At 38.9% G+C, this 24,488-nt stretch overlaps 1 protein-coding gene and 1 long non-coding RNA gene across 2 annotated transcripts in view; one reads left to right on the forward strand and one right to left on the reverse strand.

The window, feature by feature from the left end:
• Positions 1 to 24,488, forward strand: part of LOC140629432 (outer dynein arm-docking complex subunit 2-like) — a 216,335-nt gene that overhangs the window by 155,143 nt on the left and 36,704 nt on the right. Inside the window, exons 22-23 of the mRNA XM_072818908.1 lie at positions 8,818 to 9,006; positions 10,276 to 10,497. Of these exons, the coding sequence (XP_072675009.1) occupies positions 8,818 to 9,006; positions 10,276 to 10,497 (411 nt within the window). The remainder of the gene's footprint in view (positions 1 to 8,817; positions 9,007 to 10,275; positions 10,498 to 24,488) is intronic.
• The window catches only part of LOC140629434 (uncharacterized), a 187,104-nt gene that overhangs the window by 57,404 nt on the left and 105,212 nt on the right, over positions 1 to 24,488 (reverse strand). The window lies entirely within an intron of this gene.

Below are 24,488 nucleotides of genomic sequence, written 5' to 3' on the forward strand. Positions count from 1 at the left end.
CTTAAGTCATGTTATGCTTGCCTTGTATGTGCTTTAAAGTTGCATTATGTATATCTCACCTCATCAGAAAACTGCCAGTTCTTTTCGCTGGAGGCAAGAGAAGGAATTTCATACCCATTAGTATAATTGCTCTATGCCCAAACATCCAATTTTCTGTTTTATTCATTAATCTGTAAATAACACCTTAATATTTTCCTATTAGTTGAATTTTAACCAAAAGTATTTTGTTACTTTACATTTTTCGTCCTATTTTGTGTATTTGACTTAACTTCGGTTAATTTGAACTTGACACTTTTTCCTGCTTGATTACACATTCAAGCTTTAATAGCATTATAAAGGTGTTTCATATTCTCTCTTTCAATTACTGTTTTGTTTGTCTTATGGACTGTCATTGGCAAAGTAGCTTCATCTCTTTGGAATTTTTAATCCTCTAAATTGTGAAGACTCTTCTCACTGTTTATAACTAGGTCTAATCTGGTAGATATAATTGTTGGTATTTTCTGGTCTAAGCACACAGCGTATAGCAGAAATGAGAAATCAGGAAACATAAAGTGGATTTTTAGTTTTGTCACTAACTATTCATGAACCTTGACCCTTCCCATCTTATAAAAGGGGGGGAGGTGTATCATGCCTCCCAAAGGCAGAGCTGTGAGGATCAAAGGAGATAGCTTTGTGGAAATCCTTTGTAAACTGCAAAAAGCTAGACTGTTTTCATTGTTATTACTATTATTATTCTAATTGGGGGTTTTTGCATGACAGATGAAAATGTGAATTGTGCACAACCAATATCACACCAGTGGCGAGTTGGCAAGGCCTAGTTTTTAAGATATGTGAGAAGGTGGAAAATGTGTTAAATTTGCCCAGTTGTTTAGCATTAGTGAAAGACAGTTTTGGCAGAATAATTACTTTTTCCATTCTCAAATATACTGTCTCCCTTTCCATAGAAACTATGTGAGTCAAGATGTCGTATGTTTAGAATCTTTAAACCTAAAAGGGAAAAAGAGAGAGAGAGAGAGAGAGAGAGAAATCTCACCTTCCAAGCAAATAAACAAACTTTGGCAGGACCTGTAGGCTTGAGTCTAACATTTCACTGTCCCACAGATTGTAAACATTATAAGACCTTGGTGAGCCATGCCCATGATCTCATTGAGATTTTGGCTCCCTCTATCTCATACCATGCACCTTAGGAAGTTCTTGGAGCAGAAGCAGATGTGATCACTTTTGTTATTTCTTCCAGTATGGCCCCAGCGCTGTGACTCACTGTCTCTACTGATAAAGCAGCAAGACAACCAGGAAGACTGTGAGGTTGAATTGGTCTTACCCACTTAGATTACTTTTACATAGTTATACTATCAATACATAATTAATGGTCTTTGCTTTTTAGTATTTGTGACTGTGGCTAAGTATCCTAAAGTCATAGTTCCCTCATTATTTTTATTTTTTTCACAATTCGTCAAACATTTATTGGAAGTCTCCTGTGTGAGGGGCACCTGAGTGGCTCAGGCCTTTGGCTCAGGTCATGCCCTGGGGTCCTGGGATCAAGTTCCACATCAGATTCCCCCAGGGAGCCTGCTTCTCCCTCTGCCTCTCTCTCTCTCTCTCTCTCTCTCTCTCTGTCTTTCATGAATAAATAAATAATTTTCTTAAAAGAAAGTCTACTCTGTGACAGACATTAGACCACATTCCAAATGAGAAACAAAGAACAAGACCAGACAGCTCTGTTCTTAAAGAGCTCACAAATAACGGGGAAAGGACCCATTAGAAAATCATTACAAGGGATCCCTGGGTGGCGCAGCGGTTTGGCGCCTGCCTTTGGCCCAGGGCACGATCCTGGAGACCCGGAATCGAATCCCACGTCGGGCTCCCGGTGCATGGAGCCTGCTTCTCCCTCTGCCTGTGTCTCTGCCTCTCTCTCTCTCTCTCTCTGTGACTATCATAAATAAATAAAAATTAAAAAAAAAAAAAAAGAAAATCATTACAATAGAATGAAAACTGTTGCTACAAATGCCATTGGTTTTAAATGGCCAAAGTGGATTTTAGGCCTGGTTGATTCCAGGCTCTGTCATTCTCAATATGACCTGTGATGATTATTATAAACAGGAAAACTTCCAGAGGATTCCTGGGTGACATTATCTCAGAACTCACTGATCATAACTGGGCCATATCTAGCCCAGCCCTAAACAAATAATGGTCAAGGGAATGAGACTTCCATGATAGGCTTAGGCCAGTCAAGAATTACCTCTGAGGCATAGAAGCACTTTCTCCAAGTGCTTCTGTGTGACAGTTAGACACTCAAGCAAAATCAAGTTGTGGCAAATATGGGAGAATGAAGGAATGGATTTGAGAGGAAAGCAGCTTCAGAAATGTGGAGGGTAGGAGTACCATACTAAGAAGGGGAGGGGGTGGATTTTATGGGGGAAATATTATTTAAGCTGCTATTAAAAGGAGTCACTTTTCAGGGCTGAGTAGGATTTTCTGGGAGCTTAGAAGGGCATCCAGGTAAAGAAAGTGACATAGGCACAAATGTAAAAGAACATGGCACTTTAGGGAACACCAGTAAGCCTAGAGGCTGCAAAATAGTTTATACAAAAGTATACACTTAGAAGTAAGACCAGAAGGTAATAAAATAAAAAAATAATAATAAAAAAAAAAAAAAAAAAAAGACCAGAAGGTAAGGTTGAGCCAGACTGGGAAAACACTTGAATCATGCTAATGACTTAAACCTCATCCTGAAGGAAATGAAGCCTTAGAGCATTTTAAGAAACCTTCCATCCTTTTGTCAATGTCTTTCTAGTCTTTTTGGAGATCTGTCAGTCTCAAGTCGATTCCTCAGAAGGGCCTGTGTTCACATTCCCTGGAGTCTTCCACATTTATAACAGTTTTATACTTGAAGGTCATTTTGGCTGGATATTAAAACATTGATTCACATTTTCTCTTGAGATAGTCTGCATATGTTATTCTCTTTCCCTCAGCATAAAAACATCACTACTGAAAAGGCTAAAGATAATATCTTATTCTTTCCCTTAGAAGTGACCTGGTCTTTTTGCTTAGATGACCAAATAATTTTTTTTTCTTTTTTATTAAAGTCCAGCAGTTGTACTAGAATATTTCTCTATGTTAGCACATTTTGGGCCAATTTTCCCAGGTGTATATGGTGACTTTCCAATATACTCTCAGATTCTATTTATTTCAGGTTTCTTAAATCATAGTTTTAAAAATTTTCTCTATTATTATGTTTTGTTTCCTTCTTCAGGACTTACTATGTGTGTGTTATTTTCTCTGCCTAGTCTCCTGAAGTTTTTGTTAGCTTTCCCCCCATCATTTTAGACTCTTCACATATTCTGTTTATTTAAAGATATTACCTATTATGTATATTCATTTTTGCATTCCTTCTAGTTTTTTTTGTTTTTGTTTTTGCATTCCTTCTAGTTTACTCTTCATTTTCAAAATGACTTTTTCTTTCATTTCTAATCCTTTGCAGATAGGTTACACCTGCCTTTAAGATTGGTTTTTTACTAATCACCTAATTCATGAGCTTTGATAATTCTAATTGGTATTTTTTCATTGCTTCTGTGATTTTCTTTCAGCTCATTCTTTTTCTTATATTAACTCCATATGGAATTGACTGTAATCTTTTTGTTTTGCTCAGTTTTAAGTGAAATGAGTTTTCATGGTGTTTTAGGAGGGAAGTGTGGACCAGAGTTGTTTTTCTAATTTCATGCTTCTCAAGATCTCACTCCTCTTATTTTCCAAGTGATGGAGAGGAGACTCAGGCTCCTTTGCTTCCCCTCACCCCTTTTTACCTGGACTGTATCATTCCTTCATCCCATTATCCCTGTCTTCCTGTTTGGATGCAACTCCCAGTAGTTCTTCCTTAGTACAGGACTTTAACCACTACTTTCAATTGTTGGTATTATGGATTCACAGAACTCAGACCACAGAATGCTACAGCACTGTCAGACCTGGAGACATGTTGGTCTTATCTATTAATCAGAGCCCAGAAAGTCCATTGGGGCTGCTCCTGAGCTTTCCAGAGCTTTCCAGTGAGACCTGGTGGCAGCCTGGACTCCCTGGTTCTAGGGCCTTCACAAGTCCTTCTGCCTTCTCTCTGTAGATTTCTGGTTTCTTACAGCATGTAGTTTTGGTAGTTTGTCCCAATCTGTGTATTCTTGGGGATCTTTGAAGATACCTTGTCATCTAGAGTTTCTGTATTTTTGTTTTGCTGCCACTAATTTCTCTGTTTCTTTAGGAAGATTAAAAAACTATGCCACCATCATCTTCCTGATAATCCTCTAGTCTTTCTAGAGAAAAAGAATTGTTCTATAACTTCATAATTGACAAGTAAATTAGCTTATTGATACACATAATGTCACTTGAAGTTTTGGGGCTACACTTTTGAAGTTCCCTGAAATTCTGAGAGCCATTGTTTTTGCTTTTGAGTTTACATGTACATCTGGACCAAGTATGTGGTTAGGATTATGAATTTATTTCATCCAGACCACGTGTGTGGTAGGGGTTTACATAACAGCAGTATTGTTGAGTGGCTTTGGAGTCAAGCAGACATGGATTCAGACACACTGTGCCATTTATCATCTCACTTTCCACATACTAATTCACTTCTCTAAGGTTTTCCTTAGAAGTAGTACTACAACAACTACTACTACTACTACTAAGTGCTTCAAAGGGGAAATTTGGATTAAATTATGTAGTGTATTTGACTGAAGGTTAGTAAATTAACACTTTAATCTTTCAATGTGGTTGCATCCTAGTGCATAGAAGTGAGAAGGTGGCAATGTAGAATACAATTCAAAGTATAGTCATTTCTTTTGTCTTATATAAAAGGCTTTCTTATAGAATTTTAGGGAAAATGGCAAATATTTTCAAAATAATTTTATTAATACATCAGAATGTGAACATATGTCCTAGCAGAAATTGTATTTAAGTGTGGTACTGGGAACAAGGCCAGTAATACTGCTCACACACTTCCCACAGCAATCAGGAGAGGCAACATGATGTGGAAAAGATACTTTCCACTTACACCTGGGGAGGACCTGACTGGGGTCCTTCCTTCACCAATAACTAGAAGTTCAGTTTGGTTTATGTCCTCAGTGAAAGCTTCCTTATGTAGCTATGAGTTTGCAAATTAATTCAATGGGGTTTCTAGAAACTGGCAGAGAAACCTTCACAGAAATTGGGCCTAGAGCAATAAACAAGACAGAAGGAGCCCCTGTCCTCCTGGAACTTATGTTCTAGGTCAAAGGCAAATAAGCCACTACTGCAGAAAATAGTAAGTGCTCTAATATAGAAGAACCAGGTATTATACTAAGAGCAGCTTAACCCAGACTCAAAGTTCAGGAAAGCTCCCTGAAGAGAATGATACCTTAGTCAGCAGCTGAGACCACATGGAAAGTTCCAAGCTAGTCAGAAAATAGACAAAAAAGCCATACACGGGATCCCTGGGTGGCACAGCGGTTTGGTGCCTGCCTTTGGCCCAGGGCACGATCCTGGAGACCCGGGATCGAATCCCACGTCGGGCTCCCGGTGCATGGAGCCTGCTTCTCCCTGTGCCTGTGTCTCTGCCCCCCTCTCTCTCTGTGACTATCATAAATAAATAAAAAAAAATTAAAAAAAAAAGCCATACACAAAGACAGAGACATGCACATAGCATGTTTGAGGACAATAACTTGAAGGTCCTGCACAAGCAGTATTTTCAATACTGACTGAAGTTTAGAATCACAGGAGAGATTTCTAAAATTAAAAAAAAATTATAGGCCCCACCCCAGACTTAATGAACCCCATTCTCAGAAAATGAGTGTCAGGATTCTGATTATTAATTATTGGCATTAGGTACTGGCTTAGGGCTTGCATGGGGCGGGGCGTGTTGAAAAGGGAAATCAAGGCAGAGAAGGTGAGACAGGGAAGCCAGGGGCACACATGCCACAAGGATTTTATCCTTACAGAAGAATTTGGGGGATATGGGGATGGGATGTTCAGGTTTATGATTATAAATTTCACCAAGATAACTAGAACATGGCCCCTTGAGGGATACAGTCTAGTTTATGAAATCTAAACATCTTTGAAATCTAAAATGGAAATAATTTCTCCCTCTGCCTCTCTCTCTCTGTGTGTGTGTGTGAGTGTCATAAATAAATAAAAAATTTTTTTAAAAAAAGGGATCCCTAGGTGGCACAGTGGTTTGGCGCCTGCCTTTGGCCCAGGGCGCGATCCTGGAGACCCAGGATCAAATCCCACGTCGGGCTCCCGGTGCATGGAGCCTGCTTCTCCCTCTGCCTATGTCTCTGCCTCTCTCTCTCTCTCTCTCTGTGACTATCATAAATAAATAAAAAATTTAAAAAAGAAAAAGAAAAAAATAAAAATAAATAAAATGGAAATAATATCTACTTTCCATGGTTATTACAAAGTTTAACTGAGATAATTTATGCAAAGTTTCCAATATGTAATTGGCCCTCCAAAAGTATTCATTTCTGTTACCTGAGAAAGCCATGGAGCCAAATAATTGGTCATCACACAGGCACTGCCATGCATCAGGGGAGGTGAAGATTTCCATGCAACTATCTGTTTTCAGGCTCCTCTGACAAATTCTTTTCCTGTCCATTCTCTAGGCTCTGGTACAGAGAGCCCTCATCCCTCACACCCCACCTCTCACACACATTATCTCAGTTACAGACTTCATGCTGACGCCTTCCCAATCTACAACTCCAGCCTGGTTTTCTTCCCTGAGCTCCAAACACCAGTATATCCAGCTGACTTCTGATGTCTCCACATAAATGTCTCATAGGCACTTCATTCAAATCAGGCCACTAATATCAAGTACCATCCTTTCTCACCTCTAGAAAACAAAACAATACCCTGCCTTCCCAACATTAACGCAATTAGGTAAAGCTAGGAGCAGGGAAATCATTATTGAGTCCCTGGTCCTTATCTTCACCAGTCAACACTCACAAACCCACACTCCTTCCTCCAGAGCTAGATCATCACCTGCATCCAAACTGCCACCACCTCTTACCTGAACCTAGTGAAGTGAAATAGCCTGAGTTTCCAGCACCAGGCTTTGCCCTAACCTCAACTCTGTAATCCAGAGAGGTCTACTGTGAAACAAAATTGATAAAATCCTCTTCCCCACTCCCCACCCTCCCACCAACACACACTCAAACCTTTTGAGTGGCTTTCTTGCACCTTTAAAATGAACTCCATGTTCTCTACCAAAGCTCACAATAAAGACCCTTCAAGATCTTAGTAAGTTTATGCTCTATTTTGCACTTTAAAAAAAAGGCACCTCCTCTCACTCTGTTTCATGATGATTCCTCCACCCTGAATCCCTTTCACACTGGTTAACTCCTCATCTTTTAGACTTAGTTAATAAACATCCTTTTGGTGGCAGTCCTTGAATCTTTCCCCTTAGTGCTATTCATTATAATTATTCCTTTTTTTTATTTGCTTATTTTAGAGAGAATTGGGGGAAGGGGCAGAGGGAGAGAAACTTCAAGAAGACTACCCACTGAACACAAAGCCCCACACAGGGCTCTCTCTTTCAGGACCCTGAGATCATGATGTGAGCCAAAACCAAGAGTTGGTTGTGTTGTTGTTGTTGTTTTTAAGATTTTATTTATTTATATATGAGAGACCAGAGAGAGGGAGAGAGAGGCAGAGACACAGGCAGAGGGAGAAGCAGGCTCCATGCAGAGAGCCCGACATGGGACTCGATCCCTGGTCAGTCTCCAGGATCACACCCTAGGCTGAAGGCAGCACTAAACTGCTGAGCCACCCCGGCTGCCCAAGAGTTGGTTGTTTAACAGACTGAGCCACCTAGGTGTCTCCATTATACTTCTTAATGTCCCTACTCCCCACTGGATTGCAAGTAATACAATGGCAAAAAGGTATACACAGTTAATCTATATTCTTCACAAATTCAGTTTGGGAATTTTTGCTTACTTGCTAAAATGTAACCCTCAAATCAATATTTAGAACACTTCTGTGGTCATTCTTGGACATACACAGAGAGGTGAAAAATTTGAGTCACCTAAAATGCATATTCTCAGCTGGGGTTGAACAAGATGACACTCTGCCTTCTTGTCTTAGCTCTCATACTATTTATTAATAAGCATCCATTTTGTAGTCTACTCAATGGCACATTTTTCATATCTTTGTTGGTTTTGTTGGTGATTTCACTTTTTGTCATGGCTGCCATTGTAGTACCCCCTCAGTGCTCTCTGGTCTTCCTAAGCATCAGAAGGCTGTGATGTGCCTTAGGGAAAAAATTTGTGTGTTAGATAAGCTTCCCTCTGGCATGACTTACAGTGTAGTGTCTACAAATTCAACATTAATGAATTAACAATTTATGAAACAAGAAATCTTTAAGCAGAAACACACATAAAACAAGGTTATATACTGATCAGTTGACAAAATTGTGACCAGAAGTGTGTAGGAAGCTAATGCTGCATTTCCCCTAGAAACAATGGTTCAATATTTACGAATTCAATTTTTGTGATGTCTTTATAAAATACAGCTACTGCAAATAATAAGACTCCACTGTATTTTACTAACTTCTATATCCCCAGTAGTTAGCATGGTAACTCACATAGTAGTTGTTCAATTAATATTTGTTGAAACTGAATTGTGTGTGTAATTATACATATACTTACATACATAGAAATATGTATAATAAGGAAATAAACTGAATTTGTTTTTTATGCCAAAAGTGTACCTCACAGCCTTATCATTACTTTCTACTTTTTAAAAAACTATTAATCATAAGATTATTTTTGGTAACATCTTTTGTTTTTAATTGTTCTCTAGGATGCTGGAGAAATGGTTCGTTGCTTTGTTGGTGGTTTGGAACTTATTGTCAATTTACTGAAATCAGATAATAAAGAAGTTTTGGCAAGTGTATGTGCTGCTATTACCAACATTGCAAAAGATCAAGAAAATTTAGCTGCTATTACAGATCTTGGAGTTGTCCCTTTATTGTCCAAACTAGCAAATACAGTAAGTAACAACATCCTTTTATATTCAGTGTGTATTGTCATAAAATATCATGGAATAATAAAAAAAAATAAGCTTAAAGTCCAGAGACCTGGATTCAAGCTTAATATCCATCACCTATGAAGTATGAGATTTTGAGTCACCTCATTTAATTTCTCTGAGACTAATCAATGCAAAAGTGTATTCAAACTGTGTAATTTTATGTGCAAGATCCTTATAAAATAGAGGCTGTTTTTTATTTATTACTGGGAAGTAAAGTGGTAGCAAACATAAATGTTATTGTAGAAGTATTAGCTATCATCTTCTATCCCCACCATCATTATCATTATCTTTAAGATAATTGTTCATGCCAACTTAAGAAGATAAATGCTCCTCCCCAGGCTTAAAAGCTTGGATCGATGGCATTCTTGGGCTGGAAGACTCTGGCAACCACTGTATTATTTATTCAGGGCTGTGCCAGATAGAATAAGCAGCCTTGGGAGATAATGACTTCACCATGACCAGAAGTATTTGAGCATAGCTTGGGCTACCTCTTGGCAGGAAAATCTCAGAGCAAAAATTCCATCACTGGAAGGATGCTTGGTTTAGAAGACTTTTTAGGGCCAGCCTAACACTGAGTTCCAAATTCACTTAAGGACATCAAGTTGTTGCCTCAATAAGGAGAAAAATATAATAAACAGAAAACTATATCCTGTTTAGTTATATTATACCTGTAGGAGTAAGTATACATAGAAGAAGAAGAATATAGTCTGGATAAAGGATAGAGAAAGAAATGTGGCAGACTGAAACATGTCATTGCTGCATTGTCTTCTCCCTCTTGGGGACCAAGGTGTATTACTGATGTAGAAGTATTCCTAGGGTAAAGGTATAAAGTTAATCACCTATCCCAGTAAAGTGAAATGCCCCCCGTAAGAATGCCCAATATTCTTTAACTATTTTTTTAACTAAAGCACTTGCTCAAAAAGGAATAAATCCTTGAGCAAATAATAAATGCCAGACACTTGATCACTTTTGAGTGTATTGACTACATTCAGTAGTCAGCAAAAAGAAATTTAAAAAAATTTAAAGCCATAAAAAGAAAACTCAGGATTGAACCTTGGCCCATGGGGGACCAGGAGAATACTAATTTCCTTCAAGACACCATCTGACCAGCCTGCTAGCCTTTTTCCCTTGACTCATTGGCATTTTATTGGGTAATAAACATCTAGCACAGAAACATGACCTCACAGGTCCATTGCAATACATATACCACAATTCATTTCCTTTGTGCAGAATAATGATAAACTGAGGCGTCATCTAGCAGAAGCTATTTCACGTTGCTGTATGTGGGGCAGAAATAGAGTGGCCTTTGGCGAGTACAAAGCAGTGGCTCCATTAGTGCGTTATCTGAAATCAAATGATGCCAACGTACATCGAGCAACAGTTCAAGCCTTGTACCAGCTCTCAGAAGATGCAGATAACTGCATCACCATTCACGAGAATGGTGCGGTAAAGGTATGATTGACTGTAAAGGTATGGTTGACTTTATGGTTTAGTCCAAATTAGGTAGATGGAGGCTGAAAAGAAACTTACATAACAATAAAGTTTCACTGATGAGGGGTATTTGGACACACAAAACTGCCTACTTGTTGGGTCGTGGCTGCAGTTGAGCTATGTGTTAGCATGGTTTATGCTGCAGAAAAGTTGGAGATCGAATTTTTCTTGAAGAATTAAAACATACTTAGTTAAATAATTGCTCTGTAGTTTGAATTGATTTTAAAAATGTACAGTGCATAAATAATCACTGGCATTCATAATTCTACTTAATATATTATTTACTTAGCACTTAAATAACAAAATAGAGGCATGAACTCAACAGCAAAGGAGCTGACTGAAACAACAACTAGACTACAACCTGACAGTCTTAACTGTAATAGCAAAGGACCAATTTAAAGACATATTTTCTCTAACAAAAAAATCTGTGCATCAGATTTTCTTTGCCTTTAGTCAATACACAGGTAGGAGAGTTTCTGCACATAGACCTTTATATATCTATACATTCTGGTCTTGAACAAGACTTGCCCAACCTAACATGCTGTCAGTATAGCCTTAAAAAAATTAAACTGTAAAAATTAAGTAGCATAATACAGTGTCTGAAATATAACATATGCGGAGACAACTGCCAGTTTAAAAAGAGAATTTCTAGGCTACTCAAAGTTTTAAAATTTATTAAGGTTTATGGTTTAATTGACATACATGCCAGCTGCACATGCAATTCTGAATCATTTCTTCTAAGGCAAGCCAATGGATAACCCAAAAATCACTTAGGAATTGTATTCTGCTATGTAAAGTGATGAAACTCTGTTCACCCACCCACAGCTTATATGTGCTAGAAAAAGAAGGCAATAAAAATTATTAGAGGGAGGGGACAGGAAAGAGAAAAGCCAAGAAAGAAAACAAGGGTTTTTTAGCCCTAGACCCTTTCTTTCCTCCTCATCTCAAGGTCTCTTGAGGGCCTCTCCATCTTGCCTATTTGCCTTCCTAACTACCTGTTATTTCTACCAGAGAATAACTGTAAAGAACAGGATATTGTTTTTTGTAAGTTACTCTGTCATGATATAGAGGCAGCCCTAATCCTAAGCTCTCCCTCTTGGGACTGTGGAGGCAGCATATGGACCCATGTCTCCTTTCTGTTGTTTTGTTTTGTTTTGTTTTTAGAGAGAGCGTACGCATGAGAGGGGATGGGGGGGCAGAGGGAGAGAGAGAGAGAGAGAGAGAGAGAGAGAGAGAGAGTCTTAACCCGGCTCAACACTCAGCGCAGAGCCCCATTCAGGGCTCAGTTTCACAACCCTGAGATCATGACCTGAGCCCAAGTCAAGGAGGACACATAACCAACTGAGCCACCCAGGCACCCCTCTCTGGTTTTCTTTAAGGAGGAAATAAATGTGGATGTGGTGAGTGAGTATCAGTAGAATAAACTGGGCTTGGTGTAGTGGTTGGGTATGAGGACTAAGGAAAGGGTTGAGTCAAAAATGACTCCAGATTTGGAGCTAGGTGAAGAGGAAGATTCTATCACCCAAGATCATGCAAGAAAATATTTGGCATATTTGTTTGGTTAACAGTACCTGCTGTGAGTGTCACAATGTGTAACTGCTAACATTTTTTACTCCAAATCCATATAAACATTATCCACTATTTTGGCAAATCCCCAGTTGTTTTCATTCCTAATTGCTACTGTGCCTTTCTAGTCAAAATCTTATAGTGTTATTTCCCAGTCCTACATACATTCCCATTACAGCTGCCCAGGAGCAAGGTTGACAATTACCAGACTCATCCTGTCACCCGGTTCATGAGTAATTTATCCTAGAGTTAGTTCCTTCATCTTACCTTTTCCTTAACAACAGCAGCTGATGTTACACAACCTATCTGTCTCATGCCAACCGATGTTTATTCCATAATAACAGTGAGCAGGCTTGAGGGTCTGGAATAGATTGGTTTCAGTTTCTACTGTGTTCGATTTAAATGGTCAGTTTGAATTTCTGGTCTAGTGCAGTGTTGTCCAGTACAAATGTAAAGTAAGCCAAATATGTAACATTAAACTTTCTAGGGGGTAGAATTTCAGAAAAGATAAACAGAGGTGAAATTAGTTTTAGTGACATATTTTATTTAACCTATTATATCCAAAATATTTTTACTTCTACATTTAATCAATACTATTTCACACATGCACACACATATATATGGGTGTATGTGTATATGTATATAGTATTTCTGTTGCATACTGGCGGTACACCTCCATTGGGACTAGCCATGTTTCAGGTTCTCACCAGTGGCTAGTGGCTTTCTTTCTTTCTTTTTTTTTTTCCCCAAAGATTTTATTTATTTATTCATGAGAGACAGAGAGAGAGAGAGAGAGAAAGGCAGAGACACAGGCAGAGGGAGAAGTAGGCTCCATGCAGGGAGCCCGATGTGGGACTCGATCCCGGGACTCCAGGATCACGCCCTGGGCTGAAGGCAGGCGCTAAACCGCTGAGCCACCCAGGGATCCCCAGCTAGTGGCTTTCTTATTGGACAGCACAAGTCTAGAGGCAGGAGAGGGGAAGATCAGGAAGTATCAGTGAGAGGTAAAAAGTCACGAACAAGGGTAGATAAGTTGTTTTTGGCAGAGAGTTTAGAGAAGCCTGGGAAATGTCTATATTTGCATTCACGGAGCATGTAGGCTAGGAAGAAGAGCTGTCAAAGTAACCTTGGGAAGTTAACAGGTTACCTAGGAGTTCTAGAAGCCAGAGGAAGAGGGAGTTTCCAAAGGTTTTGTGTTTAAAAACTGCGAAGTGATCAATAAGGATTTCCTGACTCAATTATGTTGAAAAATAATCCTGGGGTTAGAGCCTTTCCAGATAAGAAGTTCTGTACAAACTAAGAAATCGCCTGCCCTGGTAAATGCGACATGAGAGGAATAATGCACTCTTTATCCTCTTTATGATTTTACACAGATCTCTTCTCAAAAGTATCAGTACAGGGACTTGCATTATTATAAAACCTGGTGAACATGCATGCAGATCTGTTGGCAACTCTATTGAAAGCATAAGTCTAGGAGATATAACAGTTACTGCTAATCATAACAAAACCGTAACATAAGAAAGTAATACAAGGAGGAAAAGAAGTTGCAGGAAAAACTGAGCAAGACAAGCCCTTTCCTAAGACAGAAAAAGTGATCAGATAGAAAGATGATGAGCACCTATAAACAGCATTAAGCTCCCTTCCCCATGGTGACTGGATTTGTTTTGCAAATGTCTATACCAGGCAGGTGAAAGCTACATTAGAGCCTATCACTTTTCTAGAAGGCAGGAAATTGAAGAGATTGCAGAAAATACAACCAGAAGTGGGTCCAGCAGAGAGTAGAAGGAACAGTTCACATTGGGTGGACCTGCAGGGGCCATCTTGGCAGCCTCCCAGACTAAGGTGGCATTCCAGAGAGTGGAGAAGATGAACCCAGAAGCAAACACACCCTCTAGTCCTTGAAGCCTGGCACCAAAACAAAAAATATCACTAATACTTTTGAGTCAAGGAAATGGACTTTAGAGGCTGAGATCACCCAAGAACTCTCAGTGCCTCTCTGTAGTCCACATAGTTAATGCTTGATAGAACTATAATCTTTTCTGCTGATGAAAACTCTTTCTGTAATTGTATGGGTCTTGTGCACTTTCCTCACATTCCAGATATTCCCTGGAGTGCTGGGGATGGTCTATTGGTGATATGCTATTGAATTACTTAGCACTTTTAGGTATCAGTAACTATGTGATGATACCAAAGATAGAGTCATATACAGACTTGTTTCTACTTTATTTTTTTTAAGATTTTATTTATTTATTTGAGAGGGAGAAGAGAGATAATGAAAGAGATGGCAAGAGAGAGCATGAGCAGGGGGAGAAAGAGAAGCAGGCTCTCACTGAGCAGGGAGCCCAACATGAAGCTCGATCCCAGGACCCTGGGATGATGACCTGAGCTGAAGGCAAATGCTTAACGGACTGAGCCACCCAGGCACCCCCAGATTTCTTTCTGATTGACTCGTTATTTGCATTTATCCTTTATTTATTTTTTTTTATTATTTATTTATGATAGTCACACAGAGAGAGAGAGAGAGAGAGAGGCAGAGACACAGGCAGAGGGAGAAGCAGGCTCCATGCCCCGGGAGCCCGATGTGGGATTCGATCCCGGGTCTCCAGGATCGCGCCCTGGGCCAAAGGCAGGCGCCAAACCGCTGCGCCACCCAGGGATCCCCTGCATTTATCCTTTAAAGTGAGAAAGAGGGGCACCTGGGTGGGTCAGCCGGTTGAGCATCTGCCTTCAGCTCAGGGCATGATCCCAGATCTGGGGATCAAGTCCCACATCAGTCTCCCTGCAAGGAGCCTGCTTCTCCCTCTTCTTATGTCTCTGCCACTCTGTCTCTGTCTCTCATGAATAAATAAATAAAATTTTTAAAAAATAAAGTGAGAAAGAAATGTATGATTACTTAAGGATTCCGTGAGTTCGATTAACTCTAATATCTTACATACACAAATGTTTTCCTTATTTCATTTCTAACTTAAAATACGTAATAACTTTATAATTGACATGCACATATCAAGAGTGTCAGTGTAATAAATTGTGAGGTATAGACACATACCCACAAAGCCAGGATCAGATCAGGATAATGATCCCCTCCCCAAAGTAGATGAAGTCTAATTTATCTTGTGGTTTTGTTGTTGTTTTTTTTTTTATGGACTGTGCTTTTGGTGTTATGTCTAGGAAATATTTGCCTAACACATAGTCACAAAGATCTCCCACGTTTTCTTTTGGAAGTTCTATAACTTTTGGTTTTACATTTAAGTCTGTAAATCATTTTGAGTAAATTTTTGTTTACCATCCTAGGAATGAATTGCAGTTCATTTGGGGGGCATATGAGTATCCTTTGTTGAAATAGTGCCCTTTCCCTGCTGAATTTCTTTTGCAATCTTGAAAAAAAATAGTTGAATATATGTTTTGTTACATTGTTCTGTCTATATTTATACCAATACCATATTGTCTTAATTACTGTAGCTTTGTAATAAGCCTTAAAGTTAGGTGGTGTCAGTTTTCCTACCTTTTTCTTTTTTTAAGTTACTTTGACTATTCTAGCTTTTTACATTTCCATATAAATTTTTAATCAGTTTGTTAATTTTTACAGGAAATGCTTTCTGAGTTTTTGTTTGGGATGGGCAATGAATCTATACATCTTTTGGGGGGAAATTGACATCTTAACATTATTGTCATCTACTCATAAAGAAGAAATATCTCTCCATTATTTACATGTTTATTTTTCAGCAATATTATGTGATTTTCTTCACATAGGTTTTTTACATCTTTTGTTAGATTTACTCCTATATAAATGTTTTTGATGCTACTTTAAATGTAATTTTAAGATTTTCAATTTTTGATTGTTCATTGTTATATAGAAATTTAATTGATCTTGTGTGTTATTAATCTTATATCCTGCAACCTTGCTAAATTCATTTATTAGATCTAGTAGGCTTTTGTAGATTCCAGCAGATTTTCTACATAGACCAGGAGTCAGCAACCATTTTCTCTGAAGGACCAAATAGTAAATATTTTAGGCTTTATGGACCACATTAAGTCTCTGTTACAGATTCTTCTTTTATTGTTGTTGTTATTACTGATTATAACTGTACAAAAAACATTCTTCATTCTTTAAGCCGTACAAAAACAGATTGTCAATTGCCGCATAAATAATCATGTCATCTACAAATAAAGACTTCTCTTTCTTCTTTTCTAACCTGGATGCCTTTTATTTCTAACCTGGATGCCTCTTTTACTGATTGCATGGGCCAGTCATTCCTATGCAATACTGGGAATAAAACAATAAGAGCAGATATCCCAGTCTTATTCCTGATCTTGGAGGGAATACATTGTTTCACCGTTCAGTTTACTGTTGGCTGTAGGTTTTTGTTAGGTGACTTTTTTTAAGTCTCTATTCCCAGCAAGGAGCCCAATGTGGGGTTTGAACTCACAATACCCCAAGATCAAGACCTGAGCTGAAATCAAGAGTTGGGCCCTTAACCACCAGTGCCACCCAGGTACCCCTGTTAGGTGACTTTTATCAGGTTGAGTAAGTTCCCTTCTATAACTACTTCGATGAAAATTTTTTTTATCAGGAAAAGATACTGGATATTGTTAAATGCTTTTTACTGTGTCTATTGAGATTATATTATGGCTTTTCTTTTAGAGTTTGTTATTATGGAGAATCACATTGATTTGGTTTTTAAATGTTAAACCAACCCAGCATTCTTGGGATGGACCCATGTAGCTACAGTGTGTTATCCTTTTTCTACACTGTTGAACATAATTTGCTAAAATGTTGCTTAGAGTTTTGCATCTGTGTTCATGAGGGATGTTGGTTTGTAGTATTTTTTTCTTGTAATGTCTCTGTTTTGCTATCACAGTAATGCTTCCGTAAATGAGTTGGAAATTGTTCCTCCTTAAGTTTTCTGGGAGAATTTTATAGCGCTGATATATCTCCCTTAATAATATATATATATTGTTCAAATATTATACATCTTTCTTACAGTTCTATCTCATCAGTTCTTTTCTTCATGCATTTTAGAGCTCTCTTATTAGCTACATGAGTATTTAGGAATAGTATGTCTTCTTGAGACCCCTTTATATGTATGAAATCACCTTGATGCCTTGTCATATTCTTTGCTTTGAAATCTGCCTTTTCTCCTGCTTTCTTTTGGTTGGAATTAGTATGCTAAATTCTGTAGTCCTTTCTAAACTTTTACCCCATTTGTGTATTTTAATTTATTCACTATTTGTAGGCAGCATGTAGTAGGGGCTTGCTTTTTTTTTTTTTTTTTTTAATTCAAATCACAACTTCTGCCTTTGTGGACAGGTTATAGAGTGTCTACACTATTTGCATTTAATGTGCTGTTGACCGGGTTGGCTTTAAATGTCATTTTATTTGTTCCCTTTTTTTCCCATTTATTCATTGTTGTCTTCTTACTGAATATTTGCTTAGCATTCCATTTTATCCTTTTTGTTTTTATTATTTATTTATCATTTAGTTTTTATGATTATTGTTAGTTTAGTGGCTGCTTTGGAGTTTACAGTATACATATATAATTTAGCACAGGGTACCTTCAAGTTTTATTACACACAGAAACATATAGTTTAAGAATTATCCAACACTATGCTTCCATTTTTGTCCTCCTGGCTTATGTGCTATTGTCATGCATTTGGCTCCTATATATATTATAAACTCCACATTGTTCTTCCTTTTGGCTGTAAATAATCAAATATCACTTTCAGAACTTTAAATAAATAGGAAAAAGTGCTATTTATTCCTTTCTATAGATGCAGATTCCATCTGGTATCATTTTCTTTCTGCCCAAAGGACTTTTAACATTTCTTGGTATAGCCCTGTTGATAAATTCTTTTATCTTTCATACTTCTGAAAAAGACTTTATTTTGTCTTTGTGTTTGAAAAATGTTTTTGGGGAGGAGGGGCAAGACGGCGGAAGAGTAGGGTCCCCAAATCACCTGTCCCCACCAAATTACTTAGATAACCTTCAAATCACCTGAAAATCTACGAATTCGGTCTGAGATTTAAAGAGAGAACAGCTGGAATGCTACAGTGAGAAGAGTTCGCGCTTCTACCAAGGTAGGAAGACGGGGAAAAAGAAGTAAAGAAACAAAAGGCCTCCAAGGGGGAGGGGCCCCGCGAGGAGCCGGGCTGAGGCCAGGGCGAGTGTCCCCAGGACAGGAGAGCCCCGTCCCGGAGGAGCAGGAGCGGCACCGACCTTCCCGGGCAGAAAGGGGCTCGCGGGGAGTTGGAGCAGGACCCAGGAGGGCGGGGGTGCCCTCGGGCTCCCGGGGACACTAACAGACACCTGCGCCCCGGGAGAGTGCGCCGAGCTCCCTAAGGGCTGCAGCGCGCACGGCAGGACCCAGAGCAGCTCGGAGGGGCTCAGGGGTGGCTCCACGGAGGGGGCTGCGGGGCGGGAGCAGCTTGAGGGGCTCGGGCGGCGGCTCCAGCAGAGGAAGAGGCTCCGTGCGGAGGGGCTGCGCGGCTCCAAACTAGAAGTCCTAACGACGAGGGTTAACGAGGTGGAAGAACAAATGAGTGACATAGAAGACAAGTTGATGGCAAAGAGGGAAACTGAGGAAAAAAGACAAACAATTAAAAGACCATGAAGATAGATTAAGGGAAATAAACGACAGCCTGAGGAAGAAGAACCTACGTTTAATTGGGGTTCCCAAGGGTGCCGGACAGAGGCCCAGAATATGTATTTGAACAAATCATAGCTGAAAACTTTCCTCATCTGGGAAGGGAAACAGGCATTCAGATCCAGGAAATAGAGAGATCCCCCTAAAATCAATAAAAACCGTTCAACACCTCGACATTTAATAGTGAAGCTTGCAAATTCCAAAGATAAAGAGAAGATCCTTAAAGCAGCAAGAGACAAGAAATCCCTGACTTTTATGGGGAGGAGTATTAGGGTAACAGCTGACCTCTCCACAGAGACCTGGCAGGCCAGAAAGGGCTGCCAGGATATATTCAAGGTCCTAAATGAGAAGAACATGCAACCAAGAATACTTTATCCAGCAAGGCTCTCATTCAAAATGGAAGGAGAGATAAACAGCTTCCAAGACAGGCAGGAACTGAAAGAATATGTGACCTCCAAACCAGCTCTGCAAGAAATTTTAAGGGGGACTCTTAAAATTCCCCTTTAAGAAGAAGTTCAGTGGAACAATCCACAAAAACAAGGACTGAATAGATATCACGGTGACACTAAACTCATACCTTTCAATAGTAACTCTGAACGTGAACGGGCTTAATGACCCCATCAAAAGGCGCAGGGTTTGAGACTGGATAAAAAAGCAGGACCCATCTATTTGCTGTCTACAAGAGACTCATTTTAGACAGAAGGACACCTACAGCCAAAAAATAAAAGGTTGGAGAACCATTTACCATTCAAATGGTCCTCAAAAGAAAGCAGGGGTAGCCATCCTTATATCAGATAAACTAAAATTTACCCCGAAGACTGTAGTGAGAGATGAAGAGGGACACTATATCATACTTAAAGGATCCATCCAACAAGAGGACTCAACAATCCTCAATATAAATGCCCCAAATGTAGGAGCTGCCAAATATACCAATCAATTAATAACCAAAGTGAAGAAATATTTAGATAATAATACACTTATACTTGGTGACTTCAATCTAACTCTTTCTATACTCGATAGGTCTTCTAAGCACAACATCTCCAAAGAAACGAGAGCTTTAAATGATACACTGGACCAGATGGATTTCACAGATATTTACAGAACTTTACATCCAAACTCAACTGAATACACATTCTTCTCAAGTGCACATGGAACTTTCTCCAGAATAGACCACATACTGGGTCACAAATCGGGTCTGAACCGATACCAAAAGATTGGGATCGTCCCCTGCATATTCTCAGACCATAATGCCTTGAAATTAGAACTAAATCACAACAAGAAGTTTGGAAGGACCTTAAACACGTGGAGGTTAAGGACCATCCTGCTAAAAGATGAAAGGGTCAACCAGGAAATTAAGGAAGAATTAAAAAGATTCATGGAAACTAATGAGAATGAAGATACAACCATTCAAAATCTTTGGGATGCAGCAAAAGCAGTCCTAAGGGGGAAATACATCGCAATACAAGCATCCATTCAAAAACTGAAAAGAACTCAAATACAAAAGCTAACCTTACACATAAAGGAGTTAGAGAAAAAACAGCAAATAGATCCTACACCCAGCAAAAGAAGAGAGTTAATAAAGATTCGAGCAGAACTCAACGAAATCGAGACCAGAATAATTGTGGAAAAGATCAACAAAACCAGGAGTTGGTTCTTTGAAAGAATTAATAAGATAGATAAATCATTAGCCAGCCTTATTAAAAAGGAGAGAGAAAAAAGAAGAAGAGAGAGAAGACTCAAATTAATAAAATCATGAATGAGAAAGGAGAGATCACTACCAACATCAAGGAAATACAAAAGATTTTAAAAACATATTATGAACAGCTATACGCCAATAAATTAGGCAATCTAGAAAAAATGGACGCATTCCTGGAAAGCCACAAACTACCAAAACTGGAACAGGAAGAAATAGAAAACCTGAACAGGCCAATAACCAGGGAGGAAATTGAAGCAGTCATCAAAAACCTCCCAAGACATAAAAGTCCAGGGCCAGATGGCTTCCCAGGGGAATTCTATCAAAAGTTAAAGAAGAAACCATACCTATTCTACTAAAGCTGTTTGGAAAAATAGAAAGAGATGAAGTACTTCCAAATTCGTTCTGTGAGGCCAGCATCACCTTCATTCCAAAACCAAAGACCCCACCAAATAGGAGAATTACAGACCAATATCCCTGATGAACATGGATGCAAAAATTCTCAACAAGATACTAGCCAATAGGATCCAACAGTACATTAAGAAAATGATTCACCATGACCAAGTAGGATTTATCCCCGGGACACAAGGCTGGTTCAACACTCGTAAAACAATCAATGTGATTCATCATATCAGCAAGAGAAAAACCAAGAACCATATGATCCTCTCATTAGATGCAGAGAAAGCATTTGACAAAATACAGCATCCATTCCTGATCAAAACTCTCCAGAGTGTAGGGATAGAGGGAACATTCCTCAACATCTTAAAAGCCATCTATGAAAAGCCCACAGCAAATATCATTCTCAATGGGGAAGCACTGGGAGTCTTTCCCCTAAGATGAGGAACAAGGCAGGGATGTCCACTCTCACCACTGCTATTCAACATAGTACTGTAAGTCTTAGCCTCAGCAATCAGACAACAAAAAGACATTAAAGGCATTCGAATTGGCAAAGAAGAAGTCAAACTCTCCCTCTTCGCCGATGACATGATACTCTACACAGAAAACCCAAAAGCCTCCACCCCAAGATTGCTAGAACTCCTACAGCAATTTGGTAGCGTGGCAGGATACAAAACCAATGCCCAGAAATCAGTGGCATTTCTATACACTAACAATGAGACTGAAGAAAGAGAAATTAAGGAGTCAATCCCATTTACAATAGCACCCAAAAGCATAAGATACCTAGGAATAAACCTAACCAAAGAGGTGAAGGATCTATACCCTAAAAACTATAGAACGCTTCTGAAAGAAATTGAGGAAGACAAAAAGAGATGGAAAAATATTCCATGCTCATGGATTGGCAGAATTAATATTGTGAAAATGTCAATGTTACCCAGGACAATATACACGTTTAATGCAATCCCTATCAAAATACCATGGACTTTCTTCAGAGAGTTAGAACAAATTATTTTAAGATTTGTGTGGAATCAGAAGAGACCCCGAATAGCCAGGGGAATTTTAAAAAAGAAAACTATAGCTGGGGGCATCACAATGCCAGATTTCAGGTTGTACTACAAAGCTGTGGTCATCAAGACAGTGTGGTACTGGCACAAAAACAGACACATAGATCAATGGAACAGAATAGAGAACCCAGAAGTGAACCTTGAACTTTATGGTCAACTAATATTTGATAAAGGAGGAAAGACTATCCATTGGAAGAAAGACAGTCTCTTCAATAAATGGTGCTGAGAAAATTGGACATCCACATGTAGAAGAATGAAACTAGACCACTAACTTGCACCAGACACAAAGATAAACTCAAAATGGATGAAAGATCTAAATGTGAGACAAGATTCCATCAAAATCCTAGAGGAGAACACAGGCAACACCCTTTTTGAACTTGGCCACAGTAACTTCTTGCAAGATACATCCACCACGAAGGCAAGAGAAACAAAAGCAGAAATGAACTATTGGGACTTCATCAAGATAAGAAGCTTTTGCACAACAAAGGATACAGTCAACAAAACTAAAAGACAACCTACAGAATGGGAGAAGATATTTGCAAATGACGTATCAGATAAAGGGCTAGTTTCCAAGATCTATAAAGAACTTATTAAACTCAACACCAAATAAACAATCCAGTCATGAAATGGGCAAAAGACATGAAGAGAAATCTCACAGAGGAAGACCTAGACATGGCCAACACGCACATGAGAAAATGCTCTGCATCACTTGCCATCAGGGAAATACAAATCAAAACCACAATGAGATACCACCTCCCACCAGTGAGGATGGGGAAAATTAACAAGGCAGGAAACCACAAACGTTGGAGAGGATGTGGAGAAAAGGGAACCCTCTTGCACTGTTGGTGGAATGTGAACTGGAGCAGCCACTCTGGAAAACTGTGTGGAGGTTCCTCAAAGAGTTAAAAATAGACCTGCCCTACGACCCAGCAATTGCACTGCTGGGATTTACCCTAAAGATACAGATGCAATGAAACGCCGGGACACCTGCACCCCGATGTTTCTAGCAGCAATGTCCACAATAGCCAAACTGTGGAAGGAGCCTCAGTGTCCATCAAAAGATGAATGGATAAAGAAGATGTGGTCTATGTATACAATGGAATATTACTCAGCCATTAGAAATGACAAATACCCACCGTTTGCTTCAACGTGGATGGAACTGGAGGGTATTATGCGGAGTGAAGTAAGTCAATCGGAGAAGGACAAACATTATATGGTCTCATTCATTTGGGGAATATAAATAATAGTGAAAGGGAATGGAAGGGAAGGGAGAAGAAATGGGTAGGAAATATCAGAAAGGGAGACAGAACGTGAAGACTGCTAACTCTGGGAAATGAACTAGGGGTGGTGGAAGGGGAGGAGGGCGGGGGGTGGGGGTGAATGGGTGATGGGCACTGAGGGGGGCATTTGACGGGATGAGCACTGTGTGTTATTCTGTATGTTGGTAAATTGAACACCAATAAAAATTAAATTTATTAAAAAAAAAAGAAGAATAATATTTTTGGTAGGCATATAATTTTACAAAGACTTTTTTTTCCTTCAATAAGCATGTTTCTTCATTTTATTCATACCTGTGTCATTTCTGAGAAGAAACCTGTCATGCTCATGTTTGTTTACTTGTATGTCTTTTTTTTTGTTGTACTGCTTTTAAGATTTTTTCATTTTCGCTGATTTTGAGCAATTTGATTATGATGTGCCTTGGTATTGTTTTCTTTATGTTTCTTATGCTTGGGCTTTGTTGAACTTCTTAGATGTATAGGCTTATAGTTTTCATCAAATTTAGAGCCATTATTTCTTCAAATACTTTTCTTTGTCCTCTTCCTTTTCTACTGTCCTTTGGAAACTCCATTTTCACCCATAATTGGCTACTTGACATTTTCCCACAGCTCCCTGTGGCTCTGTTAATTTTTTATTTTTTGTCTTTTTTCCTCTCTGTGTTTCAATTTGGAATGTTTCTATTTCTGTGCCTTCAAGTTCAAAAAATCTTTTTTTAATAATGTTTAATTTACCTTTATTTCCATTCATGCGTTTTATATCTCAGATAGTATAATAGCATCTCTTAAGATTAGATTTGGGTCTTGCTGTATCTTTCACGTCTCTCCTTAATATACTGAGTCTTTTTTCTAGCTCCTATGAAATCCAGTTCTAGTAACAGTTCTAGTGTCATTTCTGGTTTACTTTCAACTGGTTAATTTTTTTCCCTTTTCATGGGTCATGTCAGGCGCTGACGGTGGGGTAGGAGGGATTTTTTTAATTAAGTTTTTAATTTTATTTTCAGAATAGTTAACATACAGTATAGTATTAGTTTCAGGTGTACAGTATTCAACAGTTACATAGAACACCTGGTGCTCATCAGACAAGTACCCTCCTCAATCCCCATCACCAATTTGCACCCCTCCCGTCTCCCTTCTGGTAACCATCAGTTTGCCCTCCATAGTGAAGAGTCTGCTTCTTGGAAGACACAGAATTTTAATGTGTTGAGTTGATCGTTTCTATAAATATTCTTGAGTTTTTTTCCTAGGATGTGGTTGTATTACTTAGAAACAATTTGATCTTTTCAGTTCCATGCTTTTTTTTTTCTTTTCTTTTTT

The sequence above is a fragment of the Canis lupus genome, assembly GCF_048164855.1.
Source record: "Canis lupus baileyi chromosome 5 unlocalized genomic scaffold, mCanLup2.hap1 SUPER_5_unloc_4, whole genome shotgun sequence".
Taxonomy (NCBI): domain Eukaryota; kingdom Metazoa; phylum Chordata; class Mammalia; order Carnivora; family Canidae; genus Canis; species Canis lupus.